Consider the following 18,731-nt stretch of genomic DNA (forward strand, 5'->3'; position numbering starts at 1 on the left):
CAGACACAGAACAGAAAGGTGTTGGCATCTGCAAATCATAGTGTGGCTGGAGAAGAGGGATACCAGCCAGCAGGCCTCCCAGGGCTGGGCCTCCCCAACTGAGTGCAGCACATACCAAGCAGAGGGCTGCTGGAAGGACTTGGCGCCTTGGCTCTGGGGACACTGAGGTTGTCACATGCTGTCTCACTGTCAGCCAGCATGTGAGTAAGCTCCATCTCCGGACAGTCTGTGGTAGACCCTCCACTGTCAGCCATGCTTGATAATGTCCCATCACAGTTGCTTGGGGCTCTGCTGGGACTCTTCATAGACCAATGATGTGTCTCTGCTAAATGCTGCTTCTCTGTTAGACTGTGAGATCTATGGACAGTCAGCCATGACTCTTTCTGCATGGGTGGTGCTTGTAGGAGGTGTTGTGGTCAGTGGCAGTGCACAATGCAGGTGAAGGTGTCCCAGGCTGCACCTTGGGTCCTGGTGAAGAAGTTCTCACTTCTGAGTGCCACACATGGCAGATGACAGATGGAGATGGGGCAGTCGAGAGCTGAGGAGTCAGAGTGGAACACTGTTCAAATTTGAATGATATCAGGCCTGAGCTAAGAATTAAGAGGAGAGAAGGAGAGCTGGAGAAAGAGGACCAGAAATGTAGAGAACAAGAACCCTTTGTGGGCTAGGAGCGGGGTGGTCCCTGGAGTTTGCCTGTTGCCCAGGTCTCCTGTGAAAGGCCAGCTCTCTGGAAGGTATTCTCCAACGTCAAATCAATGGCTGTATTTAAACATTTACATTTCATCTCATAGGCCAGTTTCAAACCCTTCTCTGCTTTTTTTTTTTTTTCCTCCCATTTGGAGCCAAGTTTTCAGAATGACAATTAGCCAAACAATGCAGTCACAGTCTTGTTTGCATCAACTTAGAAAAAAACAAAACAGAAAATACTCTAACGCAGTCTAATGTCAAACATGCCAAGGATGTAAAAAGTGCTGCTCGTGGGCTAGAACGATGTCCCAGCAGTTAAGAGCACTTGTTGCTCTTGCAGAGGACACCAATTCAATGCCCAGCACTCTCATGGCAGCTCACAACCATCCGTCAGTCCAGCTCCAGGGGACCTGACACTCTCGCCTGGCCTCCAAGGGCACCAGGTGTACATGTGGCACACACATATACATGCAGGCAAAACACTCATACACATGAAATGAAAAACACTCTAGATGTTTAAGAATGGTAACCTGGTTGGTTGGGTGTAAACCCTGGTGGTATGACCTGATCTGGTTTTAACCAGCAGCCTCAGACAGTAGGTTTCTCTGAACTGATAGGGTAAATGTACGCAGTCATTTGTCTGTCCCTCCTGAGGCCTTCCTCGTGAAAAGCTTCCGGCTGTCCAGGGCTGAAGCCCTTGCCTCCTTCACTGTGTGCCTTTTCTGCCCAGTCAGTTCTTTTACTCAGTTATTTGTGAACTCACTGCTGCAGGCCCTGCTGCGTACCAGGCACTGTGCTAAAGAAACAATGGGAGATGTCAGTGAGACAAACAAGACAAACAACCACAGGACATCCTCAGGCTGGAGGGTGGGAGGGTGGTCCAGGAAGGCTTGCTGGAGGCGGAGACATCTTAGCAGATTGAAAGGCCACAGAAAGAGTACAGAACACTGCCCAGATAAAGGAACATCTCTGAAGAGCCCATTGTGAAGCTGCAGATACTTGAGGGTAGCTGACACGTGGGACTGACCATACAAAGCGATGGAGGAAAGAACTGTTGAGAAGCCCCAGGAAGCAGACTCCGAGGCCTGGGATGCTGTCCTGGGGGCTGGTCTTATCAATCCTGGTGAGAAGAGAGTAAGGGTTTGAATCCACTAAGTAACAGATTTACCCCGAAAGAGCACTCTGGTGACCTCCTCTCCCCTCCACCACTTAAGGGCTACAGCAAGGAGGGAAGGCAGCGGCCGCCTTGTTGTCAGTGTTCTGCACAAGGTTCATCCAGGGCAGGCAGTGTCGTCATGCCTTAGAGATGAAAAAAGTGGGACTCGGGGAATTAAGCAACTGCTCCAGGGTAGGCACCTTAGCTGGGGTCCAGCTGGACACGCCTGAGCCTGTGCTCGCCCCCGTCACAACGCTCTGGAAGAGTCCTTGGGCTCAGCCCTGCTCTCTCCCTTCCTCACAGGCCCCCTAACCTACTTCACAAACTGCTTCTGTTTCCTATCGTTTGTTTCCACCTGATGCAGAGCAGGCCCCAGACGCCCTCAGCTGTGGCGTTCAACAGGCTGTCACCTCATGGGCCTGCTTGTTTGGATGAGAGGAGCCTCTCTGTGTTCGCACTCAGAGCAAACCGCTCCAGAATCTGTCAGCCATGGCTGTGAGCCCAGCACAGCCTGAGTGGGACAAGTTCTTCAGGCGCCATTTGCTGATCTCAGTGTTGACATCAACTGAGTTTGTAGCCAGCCCCACTCCCAAGTTCTTCCAAGCTGACAACAAGACCCGATCTTCTTTGGAGCCCTTAACATCAGCTGGAGAGGAATCCACTAGCATTAGACCAGGTTGAGGACTATGCAGGGCTGCAGTATGACAGGGACTGGCAAGTCATGGGGATGGAGTATATTAACCACTGCTGGTCTCTTCTGCTTCACAGGGGTCTGTAGCCAGAGGCTAGGGAAAGAGTATGTGTGTGTGTGTGTGTGTGTGTGTGTGTGTGTGTGTGTGTGTGTGTGTACACAAGCATGTAGAAGCCATAGGACAAACTCAGCTGTTATTCCTCAGGACCTGTCTACCTTGTTTTTTAAGATAAGTTCTCTCTACTAAACTGGAGCTCATCAAGTAGGCCCTCTGGCCAGGGAACCCCAAGAACCTGTCTGCCTCTGCGTTACGAGTCCCAGGATTACAGAAGCACACCACCACACCCAGAGTTCTCTTACAGATTCTGGGAGTTGCACACATGTCCTCATGCTTGCACTTTGCCCACTGAACTGTCTCCTCAGCCCTATGTATACATTTTAAAGTGGGCTTCCTAATGATGGTTTACAAATCCTGTAACGGTCCCCTAAAACTATATGAACCTGTATGTGTTTTTCTAGAAAATTCTGTGCTTTCAAATGATTCGGAAGGAGATCTGCAAACCCATCACAGAATCACAGGAGTTGAGCACTTCCTGGGCTCTCAGCAGAGGAACTTACATAACCCAGGAGACGTGCTGCAAGCCTGGGTGTTCCTTTCTTTCTGGGATAGATGAGGAGGGAGAGGCAGGCTCCAAGTAAAATGACTTTCCATAGAGAAGCCAGCCAACCAGCGGGGAGCTGAGCTCTCCCCAGCCTCTGCTGGCAGCTCTGGCCTGGGAGCCCCCTTGCCATACGCCTACTTGGTTAGGTACAGCACACAAGTTTGGGTGGTGAAAACATGCTGATGGTCACCACTGTCCTCAAGCCCTCTTTGCATAGATTTCAGGGGGAATAAGAAATTCGGGTTTCAGTGGGTTTTTCCCCCTGCCAAAAATATGGGTTGTCTAGCATTAGCCATGTATTTCTTGAGATAACTGTCTTCCAAGAACAGTGCTTCAAAGGCAGTGCTCTGGGAGAAGAAAGGGGACTCTTTGACAAGGTCGTTTAAAAAAAAAGTTATTTTCAAGAAGAAAAACAAAATTCTAAATGTTTCTTTTCTCCTCCCTCCTTTGACCATGACCCTGCCCTGTTCTGCCTTGAGTTGGAATGTGGCCTCTGTTTTGCACCAATGAACTAGTTGAATTTGGAGTTGATTACTTCACTGATTTCATTCCACCTGGGATAACTTTGGGGGCAGGCGAGAGGACAGGGAGGTGTCCAACCTGCACCTGTCCAATGTCGCACGGACCAGTGAAGCCCAGTCATGCTACACTCTGGTGCTGGCCTGTGGAATTCCTTCTGGACTACCTCCCTAATTTCCCATGGGCAGTTTCTTATCGAGAGGTGCTGGTGCCTGCTTGGGCAGACCTTCACCTGGCCCTTACAAAGCAAAGCATGCCCCCAGGCAAGTCTTGGTGTTCTAGAAATTGGCCTCACATTGAAGTCCAGGCTGAGGGAAGTCACCCAATATCAGGCAGGTGATCCCAAGGGTCCACGTGGAGTAGGTGTGAAAAGCATGAGCCACACTGAGTAGCCAGGTTATAGATGAGGGACCCTGTGCCACATGTGCTTTCTTCAGGCCTCACCCCGTGCCTCCTTCCAAAGGCCTTTCCAGGCCCCTGATAACTGACCTCCCTGATTGTGCTGTGCCTGTCCCTCCTTTCATAGGTGATCGTGCTGTCCACAAGACTCCTGAAGCCACTTAACATTCCTGAGCTGCTCTTTGCCACTGACCGGCTACACCCAGACCTAGGCTTCTGACATCTAAGAGAAGATAAGACCTGTTTGAGCTGGAAATACCAATACCCATCTGTCACCATTCCAGATATGCCTCCAAAGCCAGTGTCCCCGTTACTAATTATAGGTATGACTTAATTCTGCCAGAGAGGGCTTCCTAACCAGGCCGAAGACAGCTTGTTTGGACATCTCTTGTTCTTCCAATGCAAAATAAAGACTGGAGTGTTCATTCTCCTAAGGGTGTCAAGCTGTCTTTAGCTGACTTCACCTATTGTAATCCTTTCATTGATCCCCCACACACACTTATTGTAATTTCCTGAAGCGACAATCTTTCTGTAAGTCCATTAGCTCTGGGTAAAATGCCTGCCTGCAAGCCGTGGCAGCGACGAGCATCATGATTTGAAGTGAATTAGGGAAAGTTAAATGTGCTTAGAATTCTCTGCTTGAGGAAAGCAAGATGGTCCTTGTGATGGTGTAAGTGAGGAAGGGATGTAGCAGGCGGAGCCTGAGACTTTGTTTCTCCCTGACTCCAAGCATTTCTAAAGACAAGGAATGGAGGGAGGGCCTGGCAGTACTAGCCTGGTGGCCTCCATGAGTGGTAAATCACCAAGCCCAAGAGTGACAAAGGGCTGCTTTGTTCCAGTTGGTTCAAGGAGCAGGGCAGCCCCGCTACTTGGAACAGCAGTGGGAGAGACAAAGAGGGTGACCCAGGGCTGTCCTGGCTGCAGATGCTTTCCTCAGGTCCAGTGGAAACCCCATGTAGAAAAGATTTCTTCCCAGGGAGTCTAGATTGGAAGCACAACCCCCAAGCCTTTGTGATTTTGAATTCCTACTGAAATAGCGTTCTTCTGGGACGTTATATTTTCTTTCTGGTCATAGCAGAAAAACCCAGATGCATCTACTGAAATTATGTGAGAACTCTGGGGAAAAAGGAAGAAAGAACTGCTTGGAACCCAGATACCACTTACAGGTACATGGCCAATGGGAGCTCCTGGCATGAGGAATGGATGTCTGAAAGGAGACAAAGCCGAAAAACAATTTCTAGTGTGGATTAAGCAGGAAGACCAAATAAAATGTAAACCAAGACATGGCTATACATTTTAATTCTCTATTAAATGTTGTCATTTTAAGGAAGTAGAAAAAATAGAATTGTGAGTTTAGAATCATTTTGAGATGAATGAAGCTAATTTTTATGAAACTATGTGTTCGTTTTTACACCCACATGTGCTTTTGACCTTCACCAGTTCTTTGATGGTGCTGAACTATAAGGCAACTCTTTTTTAAATCTCAGTAAGCTGAAAGTCTTACATTTGAATAAGAGGAAAATGACATTAACCTCAAAGAAATTATATGTATGCAGAGATAAGTACTTTCTAAAATAAAGAAATTTAAGGTAACCTGCCATGTGACTCAAAACTCTATTCATTCAGCCATTTATTCTCCAGTGTTGAATGGGAACCTGTGGAGAACATTCCAGACACCCTGAGAAGTTCTGAGCTACGCTTGTCACAAAGCAGACAGCACCCTGACTCCGTGGCTCTCACAGGATGCCTGGGTCCCCGGTGGCTTTCTTCTCAAGGTTAAGTTACACACCATACGTCTACATGTGAAGGGAATCTGAAGGTACCAAACCAGACTGCTCACCAGCGGTTACATCTGGAAGACACAGCAAGGGGAACGTAGGAAAGGGGGGTCACCCCCATTACTTCTAGACTGTTTCAGTTTTTTACTCCAAATATGTATTTGTGTGTTGCTTTTGTGAGTTGAATAGTTTATCTTGGCAAGTTGTTTCCTACCTAGTAAAAGAATGTTCAGAAACTTCCACTCTTCTAACAAGATAAAGTTACTGGTTGCATTAGCATTCTAGAATGCGCTCACACTGAAGGAAGCGTATGGCCATGGCTGGCGTCAGGGTGGGTGGGTGGGAGAAGTGTGAAAAGTTTAGTTTGTAGCCATCCTCTTCCATCTCGGTGGCCTCTGGCTGGAAGAAATGGAACAGGAGGACTGTCAGGGATGGAGGCTTTTGGAGACAGGTGAGCTGGAAGAAGGTGCCGATACCTGGAGTCTGGTTTGGAGAAGAAGACTGGAAAAATGGAAGAGAATCCTGATCCTTGATGTTAAACAGCAGGAGCACAATAAAAGCTTAGTTGTCACCCTGCAAATGGCTGTGAACAAATGAGAGAAAGAGGGTGGCTTGGGCAGTGGAGCACTAACCTGGGGCAAAGTCTTTGGGCACTATATGGGTGTTTGCTCTTTTCCTAGATGAGCGTGGGATTAAGGAGGATGCTAAGCATCCTCCACCAGTGTGAAGAAACCCACGGGTCAAGGCTCTGGGGTCCTCTCTGACTTTATGTCCCAGTTATACCTCTCAGAGCACCATGGTTATCCAAGGCTGCACCAACATCCGTGAAATAGATGGTAATGGAGCCTCCTGCCGAGAAGGCTGCTAGGGAGCCACCTCTAATAGAATGGCTGGTACACGGCTCCAGGAAGTGTGGCTGTTACTGCTGAGGACACCAATGAGTTGCTGACAAAATGACAAAGCATCAGGAGGAGAACGACAGTAAATGAGTAGAGAGTTTGAAAGCCTTTCTGCAGAGAGGAGAAATGGAAGAGAATTAAAGTCTTGGTCCAGCCAAGGCCGTCTAACCAAGATGTAGGTCAGGAGCACATGTTATATATCTGGCAGTTCATTTGTCCAGGTCTTGGTTGAACATGAAATTAGATGCCAGGAGGCCATACCACACTGGGTTTGGGTACAAACTGAAAGAGTGGTACTTAGAATATGGCTCAAGGACCGGGGGGAGTGGTGGCACAGCTCTTTAATCCCGGCACTCGGGAGGCAAAGGCAGGCAGATCTCTGTGAGTTCAAGACCAGCCTGGGCTACAGAGTGAGTTCCAGGAAAGACTCCAAAGCTACACAGAGAAATCCTGTCTCAAAAAAAAAACAAAAACAAAAAAACAAAAAAACAGTCAAAACAAACAAACAAAAAAGAATATGGCTCAGGGTAAGGTACTCTATGCTCCAATGGAAGGCCAGCTTTCTGTCACTGTGACAAAATATCTGAGAAAATCAACTTGCAGGAGAATAACTGTGATTTTAGCTCATGGTCTCAGAGGTGTCAGTCCACAGTCATGTGGCTCTGATGTTTCTGTGCCCATGGTGAGGCAGAGCATCATATGTGATAAAGGATATGTAGCGGTGAAGACATGTTTGACATATGATAGCCAGGAAATTATGGAGGGGCTAAGGGCAGGGATAAACTACACACTCCCAGGACACAGCCCAGTGACCTGCTTCCTCTGGAGAGTCCAATCTTCTAAAGTTCCACTCCCTCCCAGTGTTGCAGTAAGCTGTGAGTCTCTCAATAGATTAATCCATTGATGAAATCAAGGTACTCATGATCCAGTTACCCTTCCCCAAAGCCCCTCCTCTGAGTACTACTGCATTAGAGCCAAGTTCTCAACCCACGAGCCTTTGGAAGAGCTTTTAGATCTAAGCATAACTATACCTAAGAATCACTACTTGTGGTGGTTTGAAAGAAAATGGCCCCCAAAGGGAGTGGCACCATTGGGAAGTGTGGCCTTGTTGAAGGAGGTGTGGCCTTGTTGAAGGAGATGTGGCCTTGTTGAAGGAGGTGTGGCCTTGTTGGAGGAAGTGTGTCACTGTTGGGGCAGGCTTTGAGGTCTCTTTTGCTCAAGCTTCACTCAGTGTGACACTCAGTCTACTTCCTGTTGCCTACATATCAACATGTAGCAGCTCCTTCTCCAGCACCATGTCTGCCTGCATGATGCCATGCTCCCTGCCATGATAATAATGGACATTGTAAGCCTCCACCTCAATTAAATGTTTTTCCTTGGTTGCATGGTCATGGTGTATCTTCACAGCAATAGAAACCCTAAGACGTTACTACTAGTGATGAATGTCAGATGATTGCCTACACACATCCATGTTTCCAATAGAAACTTTCCCATCACTGTTAGTCAGAAAGCAGCTATGTGTCATCTGGGGTTGAAAGCTTCATTTACCATTTCCACATTATCCAGATGTATGAATTTTAAAGGGACCTCCCCCACACCCCAGATGGTAGCCACCTGAAGCTGACACAAATGGTCCAGCTGAGGAGCTGTAGTGACTCTCAAGCCTGAGTATATTTACCACCTAAACCATGCTGGCCAAAGCGTACACAGGCCAATCTCCTACCAAGGGCCTTGCACCCACTTTTTTTTAATACACAATTAAGATCCCAGCAAATGCTTTTTGGAGTCTGAGGTCTGCTCTTTGGAGTCCTGACCCCATGAGCATAGGGCACAAGCAAAGTGTTTGGAAGCACTACACACAGAGGGTTGGGCCCCATGCAGATAGTTGTTTGTGCCAGAGTCCCTACAGCTACACTGTTATTTCCATAACAAATAATTCCATACCCCCTCTCTCAAGATCACTATTGTTTCTTCTTACCCTAGTTACCAGAAACAGCATGTCAACAACAAATAATCCAATATTACAAATGTGGTCTGTTGGCTTGCCCAAGAAACATCAAAAAATGCCATCTCTGCTTTGAAAGGAACTTCAGAAAACCAGATGGTAGGGGCTTGCAAGCCAGGCCAGAAAGAGCAGGAGAGTGGCAGGGTCTCCCCACCCTCACTAATGACCCTAACCCCATTCTCTCCTCCAATTCAGGAACTGACTCAGACAATAAGAACCTGCTGAAACCTTCAGAGGAGTACCCAGTTAGCTTTCTGGGTTCTTTATTGTAAGCAGGCAGGCATCTCCCTGCTGGGCTGTTACCAGGAGATTCTGGGAGCTCTCCACAGCTGCGTGCTTGCCATCTCTACTCTGCTAAGCAAGACCATAGTGTGCCAACTGCTCCATTGTGGGGATCTGCCCACAACTTGTTCCCTTGCTCAGAAAATAGATTTGTTTTTTCTTCCCTCTTGAGGTAAAAGATCAATGCTGAAATCCCTTTCTTTTTTTTCCCCCCATAAATAAGGGGCTCTCTATAAACACAGTCATAGCCCCTAAAGTTCGGAGTTCTGAGCTGCGGGACAGACAAACCTGGAACTGGATGAGGACACAAGGCAGTTTCACAGCCTCCTTCCCAGCTTCCCCTGCCACTGTACAGCAGTCCCAGGCCCAGCCAGGGCTGCAGATGGTTTTGATTTGAGGCTGGGAGGAAACTAGAAAGCCAGACATCATGACAGACATGGGTTGGGCTCTGAGACAGAGCGGCTGCGAGGCAGCCCCTCCAACCTGGACGTCTTTATGACCGAGGGGGCTGCAGGCCAAAGCAGCCAGCAGCCTCTGGCTAATGGCAACAGCAGATGTAGTCCTGTTGCCAGGAGCCCTGGGGCCAGGCAGTAACCCAGCCTGTAGCAGAAGGGAGGTGGAGGAAGCTGGGGCCAGCTGGGTAGGCTGGTCAGGGGAAGGCCCAGATCAACAACTGGGTGTAGGGGAGAAAAGGGCAGGGGTGGAATTATGACAAGCTTTGGCCTCAGAATGGCTTAGGAGTCCAGGATCAGCTTCTTGAGAGCTGAGCCAGTTGCCCCCTTTGCTGTATAGGATCCTGAAGAGAGATAGTGGAGTGAATGTGTACAATGTCCTTGTTTCAGACATCTCCGATGTCTGCTACCCAGACAGTCAGTAAATGAACTAGAGCACTGTTACTGTCTGGCCCTAAACTAACATAATCTCTAGGCCTTGGTTTCCTTGTCTTAAAATAGGAGTGATGTAGCCTCCCTCAGGAGTCCCCCAAAGATGAAAGAGCAGGTTGTAAATCCTCAATAAACCCTCATTCCTCTCCTCTGCACCAGACTCATACCTTCCCCTGCCTAGTGGGAGAGGAGCCTGCGTGCGTGCGTGCGTCTTGGGCCAGGGTTTGTAGATGTCACCAGCAGCCTAGATTAGGTCTTGGGTGGTTTTCCTCAGAGATTTATTCTTACCTTCATAGTCTGTCTCTCCTCTCTCTCCACTTCATCCTTCTGTAGCCAAAAACTCCTCGTAGCCAAAAGACCCACCCAGGCAAAGTGAGAGGTCAAGTCTGCACAGGGGTAAGGGGATGAGGAGCAGTCATTAGTGCCCCACGGGCAGGAGATGAGAAGGTGCAGAGATTGTGAGGAGACCAGCCAGAGCCCTGCAGAGATGCACGTGATGGGTGGGGAAGAGGAGACAGCTGGTGGTCAGAAGGCTAGCTCCACTCAGCCTTGTGCTACGAAACTCTACCCTCCGCAAAGCTCCCATTGCAGATCGTGGGTGAGCCCAGGCGCAGTGTGCAAAGATGATTGTTAGATTGGGCATTGCTAGCAATCACCCAAGAGGAAGACCGAGGAGAATATAGATACCTATCTCTGCCCTTGTACTGTCTCTGTCTTCGGTGGGCACCATTCCCCACCCTGCTGCCAACACACACCCTTCCCAGAGGTGAGGTGAGGTAAGGTGAGGTGAGGTTTGAAGAGTTTTGTTGTTGTTGCTTTTAAAGAGTAACAAGTTCTAGGTATAACAAGACATAAATGTCAGAATGTCAAGAGCAGTCAGATGTTCCCCTGGGAATATAAGCTTAAACAGCCCAGCCCTGTATCATAGCAGACTCCCAACACATCCCACTACCTCACTTCTGTGGCTGTATGCATTTTATATATGAAACATGATAAATAACTGTCATTGAATAGTCAGAAGACACTGACTGAATTCCTTCATGTGAGCTTGAGGACATCCATCACTCATTTGTGAGGTCGTTGTCAGCTCCCCCTCCTCTCAGGGTTATCTGGGGGGATTAACCAAGAACGTGCTGCCCAGATGGAAGGACAATGCCCTGCCCACTGAGATGGAGACTCATTGAGTCTGCATGAAAGGCCTTCCAGGCTCCAATGGCAGCAGAAGAGAGAGGCCAGGCAGCTGTGGCACACATGTGTGTCACAATAGCTCTGCGGGAGCAGCTCCTGAATAGCTCCAAATCAATGGTTGTAAGCTCTTTCTGTGAGAAGAAAGTGTAGTTTGGGGACACAGCATACTCAAACAAGCTTTACTAAATGAGTCGCATGTGAAGCGGCACTCGTGTGGAGAAGCATGCATGCCTTCAGCAGCACTCATGTGTGGGGAAGCATGCAAGCCCTCAGTAGCACTCATGTGTGGGGAAGCATGCATGCCTTCAGCAGCACTCATGTGTGGGGAAGCATGCATGCCCTCAGCAGCACTCATGTGTGGGGAAGCATGCATGCCCTCAGCAGCACTCATGTGTGGGGAAGCATGCATGCCCTCAGCAGCATTCATGTGTGGGGAAGCATGCATGCCCTCAGCAGCATTCATGTGTGGGGAAGCATGCATGCCCTCAGCAGCACTCATATGTGGAGCAGCATGCATGCCCTCAGCTCTGTTGAGATGCATACACAGGCAGGGTCTACCCAGAAGACCACGAAGCAAGTGAGCAGGAGACACGCAACTCTGGAACAGAAAGGCCAAATTACAATCAACAGTGCCTATAGGTTGAAGCCCTCACATTACTGAACTTGTTCTGCAAGGATGTTGTGTGATGATGTGTAAAATGTGGATAATAAAATGTATCACTTGTCACATGTTCTGAGGCATAAGAGATCGCACCTGGAAGGCATATCCCCTGACTCAACGTGGTCAGTAAACAGGGATCCTACACAAGGCTTTCTGGAGGATGAAGGTAAACATTTCAATAAAGCAGTCAGATGGCTGCTCTTATCAAATGAGAGATTTATTGTACATAAAATAAATTAATTACAGTTTGAGCCAAAGCATGAATGGCTTCTTAAAGTGCATCTGTGTAGGGGATTTGGCAGCTAGGTCTGCATCTGGTCCCTCTATAAGACAGCATTTCAGTATCTCAGCCACCCATAGCCATGACTCTGCCAGGCCCACGAAGCAACCCAACGTCATTGCCATGAGTCATTTCCACAAGCCACACCACCATCAATTAACACTTTTTCTGTACCTGATGCCACAGTTAAAAAAAAGAAAAAAAGAAGCAAACAACTGTACATTGTCACAGTCGGGCAGTCCTGGGTTGAGTTTTTCACAGCTCCTCAACATGGAGATCCAGCACTTTCCTGTAGATCACAGCTCACAGGTGTCTTTACACAGAATATTTTCTCCTAAAATTTGACCTTTATGGAGTGGAGAGGGTCCCTCCTTGTTCTTAAAAAAAAAAAAAAAATCTGGGTATCCTTCAAGTCAGAAAGGCATCCCATAATGATAGCATGTTGGAGATACTGAGAAAAGCAAACCTCTCTCTTGGGAGGGAAAAAATGGAGAAGGGAGAGAAAGCCTATGAATGTTTACTCGGGTCTTTCATGCCTACCCTAATTCTCATCAATGTATCTGGAGAAACTGACCACCATTCATAAGGCAGTGAGGAACAAAAACATGGCCCACCCCCACGTTAAAGGAGCAAGCAGAAAAGTCACATATCTGTCCATCTGTCCTCGGGCCCCAAACACTTCCTTTTTGCAGAATTCCACAAGCCCCTTAGGCCCCTCTGCTGCAGCCCTTTCTGGCACCATGAACTGCCATCAGCCTGTGATGGTCCTGCCTAAGAACCTCAGGCCCTCTGTCCAGAAGACCAAACCCCCTCAAGGAGTCTCCCACTTCAGACAGACGTAACAGTCCTCACTTTGGCTGACAGAGCTTGCTTAAACCTCCTTTTCAGGTCCTGCATGTTGGGTGACTTTGGTCTGGGAATGAGGGAAGTTCTCCGCTTCTCGGGTGTGCTGCTGGGCTGCTGTTTGTGGCTCACTTCTTTGCAAAGGATGTGGAAAGCGTTGTAGACATCGTTGTAATTTTCACTGACAGATACTTCATAAAAGGAACAACCCAGCATGCCGGCTAGTTGCAGCCCAAGCTGAGGGTCCACCTGCTTGAGGTGTAACAGGTCAGCTTTGTTGGCCACAACCACCACAGGCAGCCGAGCGCCGGGGTGAAGCTGCTGGACATGCTGGTGGAGCTGGCCAATGAGTTCATAGCTCTTGTGGTCCGTGATGGAGAAAACAATGACAACGGCATCTGCCCAGCGGATGCAGCGATTCAGCTGCTCGTTACAGCTCAGGCCATTCTCGTGTACCTGCAGAGACCGCGAGAGAGCAAGGTGGACAGTGAGTACAGCTCAGAGCTCTGGCTCACACACACCCTGAATTCAAAGGAACCCTTCATAGCGCTGATGGCAGGCTACAGGCCATAAACAAGACCTGTCCCCACACACTTCAGCTTTCTTGTCAATATGTTGATCCAGCTGCTCGGAGTTGAGAATAAATAACAGGGCAGCTCACCACACTCAAGTGGAAAATGGACCTGTGGAGAACTCCACGCAGAGAGACTTTGTAGTTGCACAAAATGGGAAATTAACTGGCTAGACAGTAAGTCTGGGGAAGTAAAGATAGGAGCTGGAAGCATTTAAACCTGGATAACTGCCCAGTGTCGGACGGGGAAGGAGAAAAAAAATACTAGCAGAGCTCTTTTGTCTACAGAGAAACTTTCCACAATGTAAAAGTGATTCCGAGTGCTGAAGACTGGACCCACATATTTGGTTTTTAATGCCAAAGGCACATACATAAAAACCAAAGCAAGGAAACACTGCCAATTCCAAGTATTGGTGTGCGCCACCCCCCAGCCCCCACCCTCCTACCCACCCCCACCTCTCCCACCCCACCCACCCTCTCCCAAACCCCATCCCACCCCACCCCCGCCCTGCCCCTGCTTGTGATGATTCCTCCCTCCTCCAGGAGGGGCTCTGCCCTTCACCCAATCTCCCAAACTAAGCCAGGCCAAGGCTGACCGGAGGCCAGATACAATTAAACTGTCAAACATGCAAAAGTCTGGGCCTCACTCCCCACAGCTCCTCTTCCTTCAACTGATGAACCACTGGACAATTCCATGGCCACTAGTCTTCCCATTGACCCACTCAGCATCACCGTTTCTCACCTGAATGCCTGGGGTGTCCTGGACTTGAATAGCCAGAGTTTCCCCCTCTATCTGGACTTGTCGGGTATAGAGATTACCTATGAAGGCAAAGAAAAGAGATCATATTCCTCTTTCAGGCGCAGCCTTCTGAAAGGTGAGGTTTTTTGTTTTTTAATGCAGTATAGCCTGCACCAATACACATAGAAAAAAGAAAAAAAGATGTAGTCCACTTCTATTTAATGGGTTTCCTTCTGATCTTGTTTAAAGGCCAGCTGCAATTTTAACCCCATGCTAGTAGATTTATTAAAAGCAGGTCAAAGTTTGTGGGTTTTTAGAAACTTTGCTGGTCTAATTTTAAACTCTGTTTCCATATTTAGAATATTTCCTTGAAGCAAATTTTCTGGCTCAGTATATGCAGGGTTTCTGTTTTTATTTTAGTACATTATCATTCTCTAAACAGTTATATTTTGTCCATGGGCTGTACTAGATTCATGGGTGATTATGATTAGTAAATGCACAGTTAATATCCCTGGCATAAAAATGTGACATGATCAACTCTCTATCAAAGCAGAAGGCTGCCATATCTTATCTTGGGATGGCTTATATGGCTCATTTCCCCTTAATCCCCAACAGCTACTTTATACAGGCTACTCATTTAAGCCGTTTGCTAACAGGTCATAGTCAGAAAGTCCTGAGGTCTCCTGGGACAGTGGCTAGTCTTGATCATTGAGAATGAAATATTTGTCTTCTTATTATCCAGGAGCTCTCCCTTCTAAACTCTTCAGCTAGTTATTTTTCTCTGTTAAGGAAAGGATTTTAGGTTTACAACCACCCTCCTTTGGCCTTTGCTTTGAAAGGTCACCCCTGAAAGGCCGCCAACAGAGGGAGAGGGTGGGGGAGGAGCTGGCCTGCAGTTTTGGGTTTTGTTTTGTTTCTGGGTTGGTTTTTTTTGGGGGGGGTTAATTTTTTTAATTTTTTTTTAAATTTTTTTTTTTTATGACTTTTGCAGGCATGGCATGTTTTAAAGGAAAAGGCCCTGGAGTACACAGGGTGCTTCCAACTGGGGTCCCTATAGTTAAAACATACCACTGGGAATACTTTCGGGCACTTGATAAAATGATGAATGGGCCTGGAATGGAATGAGGCCAGATGGCAGCTGCGGGGGGAGGAGGGAGGGTGGCGTGCAGAATTGGAAGCGGCAGAATCCTGATGCTCACACTGTCACTCTGAAGGAAGTGTCCTTGAAGGCACTCAGAAACGAGGGCAGCAATCCCAACAGGGCCTTTCCTCAGTGTGTTTCCTCACCTGCATTTCGTTCATAGTCTCCGATGAATCGTTTAGTAAGGAACCGGACCACCAATGCTGCAATTGAGGGCCAAGAACAAGAACAAGTTAGATGGGTCTCCACCCCTCCCCCATCTAGAACACAACTCGGCCAAAAGAGAGAAATGCCTACCCTGTAGCTCCCTGACCCCTCTGCCAGACACTAGGGGGTAGAAGCCGGGTGAGTTACGGCTCAGCCAGAGGGGAGGGTCCTGTAGCTCAGCCCCTCCTTTGAGCCCAGCTGGGCCACACCTCAACCTTCCGGCAGGCGAGTGTCTTCCTAACCTACGGAACTCTCGGTTCTGCCCACAGATCCTACCAGAGGCTCAAAGCCCTAAAGTTCTATCTACTCCGGCCCGAAAGTCGGCGGGCCACTGTGGACCCGAGTGGCCCTCTTCGGTTGAGGCAGGGGCTATGAAGGGGCGGACGATTCCGCTGCAACGCCCACCTCTGCCCTCTCCAGTCCGGGCGGAGGGGGGGTCTCCCACGTCCCGCCCCACAACCAAGCAGGTTCCTCGCTTGGACTCACCGGTCTTGCCCACGCCGCTGGCCCCCACCACGGCGATCTTGACCAGCCGGCGGCCCGCAGCCCCCAGACAGTAGTCGGCAGCGGCGCTGCCCGGGGCGGGGTACTCGGCGATGGTGCACATGTTCTGGATGAGGCGCATCGCCGCTGCGGCCGGGCTGCACGGTGCGGGGAGGAGAGTGAGGATGGGAGAGGCTGGCGATGCGCGGAGAGGGTAATCGGGTCCGACGCCGTGCGTCCAGGGAGGGCAGAAGGTACCAGGGAGGACGAAGAGACACCGGTCTGGGTCTCAGCGGTTCCGGCTCGCAGCTGGGAAGGCTGGCGGGCCCGGCGCGGGTTTTCTCCGGCCCAGGCCCCGCCCCCGCCCCGGGCGACCAATCCCTGGGCGCCCTGCTCGAGGCCCCGCCTCCGGCCTGCGGGGAGAAGCTGCGCCCCTAAAGGAGCCGGGAGCTAGTGCGGGGCCCCGTGAGACCGGAGGAAATCAGGGCGGCGGGCGCGAGGGAGGCAACGTGCGGGATCCAGCCGGCTCCCGCTGCGCTAGCACGAGGCCTCAGCGGTGGCTGCGGGGTCACCGGGACTCCGATCCGCGTGGGAGGATCTGTCCGTCTCTGCCGAGTCTTAGATCCGCGTGAGAGACCTGTCCGTGTCTTCTGGGTCTCAGATCCGCGTGGGGGACCTGTCATATTTGCTGGGGTGGGGTGATGTCAGATCCGCAGTGGGTTTAGGGGCACCCATCCTTGTCTGCCCACCTCGCCGCCGGGCCTCCCTAGGCATTCTCTGTGTTGAGTCCTAGGTCCCCTAGCCTAGCTGACCGCTGCCTGCATCTAACTGGCTTCTCCACCTCTGACCCTAAGGAACCTGCACCGGAACCCGATGGCCACTAGCCCGAGGCCCGGCTCTGTGCTCTGTTCATGCGCTGGAGACGTTGATTGTTCTAACTTGGTTATATCCAAAGTATTGTACTGGATTATACATTTTCCCACCATTGTATCCATAAACAAAGACAACCCTCTCCTCCATTAAATGTGGCATTTGCCTTTGGGGCAAAATATCCATTTTATGAGAACACACACACCGCGGAAAGCAAGTGCTACTCCCCCAGAGGCAAAACCAAGCCAGAAGTCTCTGGAACAAGCTTGCACCTCTCACCCAGTCACTCACATCCCCTCCCGGATCGGAGCTGTGAAATGGTGGAGAAAACAGTCGCTGTAGCTTGGATGGGACTCACTGGGAGGCAGAAGGGCCCCATATTTAGTCTGGTCGTAAAGACAGAGTTAGTTAAAAGTGGCTTGACGCCAAGGAAGATGTAGGACCCAGCACTCATAAAATGCCTAGCACCCCATTGTTCTTACCAGCGAAAAGCACACGGTCAAAGGCTCGCCAAACCCTAACTTCAGCAACCTTCTAGACCTTATCGCCGCCACCCCCTTACAACCCTCGGGCCCTTTTATCTTGGTGCCTAAGACAGCAAAGTCTGTGAGTTTTTGTGTACCCCGTATTAAAGGTAGAAATGTAAAAGAAGCTGCTGCCGGTATCTACACAATTTCTTGTTTAATCACCTTTCATTCTGGACTTTATTTACCAGGTATTTGAATAGAATTTACCACCCTACTCTGGTCAGACTGTGATGGACTCTATTAACAGTCTGAAGGGCTGAAGGAATTGGAAAGGAAACAGAAAGGTGTTGTTGAACTTCGTTGGTAAGCCTTCTAGGACAGACACATAATCAGTGGTGCACACAGGCTGAGCAATAACTGTGGCCTTCTAGGGAGAACACTGGAATGAAGTAAGGTCAGCATCTGAATCAGGGAGAAAAGGCCATGTCCAATTTGCATCATGTCTTTCTGTGTGGTTTAAGTCAAACTTGAGTTTTGCCAGCCTATAAAATGAAACTAGACAAAGCTATAATTACAGGTAGCATGCGCCTTTCAACCCTTGCCCCCCCTCCCCCAGCCTGCAATTCTGTAGTGTTTACATGGGAAATAATTATGTAGTCTACGGTATTTGTTTGGCTGTTTTTTGCGCACACAGAGACATGATAAAAGTTCTCAAAGGGAATTTTGCTTTGAATCATTTTAGCTTCTGATGTTTCATTTTCATTACCACGAAACTAACCAAACCTGTGATTTTTCTGTCTGCATCATGGAGGATGAATTTAGTATTCTTATTATAAGTCAAAATGAACTGGCTGTACTTAACACACACACAGAAAGAGAGAGAGAGAGAGACAGAGACAGAGACAGAGACAGAGACAGAGACACAGAGACAGAGAAGTTGAGGAAAATGACAAGAAGAAAGGGATGCTAGCTAACAGGCGTCTCCCCAGTAGCCCCTACCTGCATCTGGTTAAACTCAGACAATGGCACTTAGTTATCACTTCTTGGAAATCCAAATCGGGGGGTGGGGGGTGTGAAGGGACAGGGCAGGAGACATGATATCTATTGAGGGTTTACCATATTCCAGACTATAGGAAAGGAATTTCACTTTTTACCTCTAATTTTAGCAAGGGAAGTGAACATACCTATAATCCCATCACCCCCAAGCCTGAATGAAACGGGAGGATGCTACAACATTAATCTGAGGCAGATATCATTACTTCCAGGAACCATACCCACTGCTGCCCCATAAACCGGTTCACGGTCCTTCTCCAGACACC

General features: G+C 49.1%; 3 protein-coding genes across 3 annotated transcripts in view; 2 read left to right on the forward strand and 1 right to left on the reverse strand.

The window, feature by feature from the left end:
• Positions 1 to 6,202, forward strand: part of Scfd2 (sec1 family domain containing 2) — a 320,177-nt gene extending 313,975 nt beyond the window's left edge. The window contains exon 9 of the mRNA XM_036201528.1: positions 4,242 to 6,202. Within this exon, the coding sequence (XP_036057421.1) occupies positions 4,242 to 4,334 (93 nt within the window). The 3' untranslated portion in view covers positions 4,335 to 6,202. The remainder of the gene's footprint in view (positions 1 to 4,241) is intronic.
• Positions 6,203 to 12,010: 5,808 nt separating this feature from the next.
• Positions 12,011 to 16,411, reverse strand: Rasl11b (RAS like family 11 member B). Its single transcript, XM_036200880.1, has 4 exons — positions 16,079 to 16,411; positions 15,532 to 15,588; positions 14,248 to 14,324; positions 12,011 to 13,390 (listed from the first exon to the last, which is right to left on the reverse strand). The coding sequence occupies exons 1-4, from the start codon at positions 16,215 to 16,217 to the stop codon at positions 12,920 to 12,922; spliced, it is 744 nt and encodes a 247-aa protein (XP_036056773.1). The 5' UTR covers positions 16,218 to 16,411; the 3' UTR covers positions 12,011 to 12,919.
• LOC118591867 (translation initiation factor IF-2-like) lies at positions 16,277 to 17,324 on the forward strand. The gene is made up of 3 exons (XM_036200327.1): positions 16,277 to 16,289; positions 16,385 to 16,703; positions 16,930 to 17,324. Exons 1-3 carry the CDS (start codon positions 16,277 to 16,279, stop codon positions 17,096 to 17,098), a joined length of 501 nt encoding a protein of 166 aa, XP_036056220.1. The 3' UTR covers positions 17,099 to 17,324.
• The last annotated feature ends 1,407 nt before the right edge of the window (positions 17,325 to 18,731 follow it).

Source organism: Onychomys torridus, chromosome 10 (genome assembly GCF_903995425.1).
Source record: "Onychomys torridus chromosome 10, mOncTor1.1, whole genome shotgun sequence".
NCBI lineage: Eukaryota > Metazoa > Chordata > Mammalia > Rodentia > Cricetidae > Onychomys > Onychomys torridus.

Coding starts and splice junctions, on each gene's coding strand:
- LOC118591867 (XM_036200327.1), top strand. Junction 16,704..16,929: donor CTGCCGAGTCTTAGATCCGC/GTGAGAGACCTG, acceptor TCTGACCCTAAG/GAACCTGCACCGGAACCCGA.
- Rasl11b (XM_036200880.1), bottom strand. CDS start 16,217: ATGCGCCTCATCCAGAACATGTGCACCATCGCCGAGTACCCCGCCCCG. Junction 15,589..16,078: donor CAGCGGCGTGGGCAAGACCG/GTGAGTCCAAGC, acceptor CCTCAATTGCAG/CATTGGTGGTCCGGTTCCTT. Junction 14,325..15,531: donor AGACTATGAACGAAATGCAG/GTGAGGAAACAC, acceptor TTGCCTTCATAG/GTAATCTCTATACCCGACAA.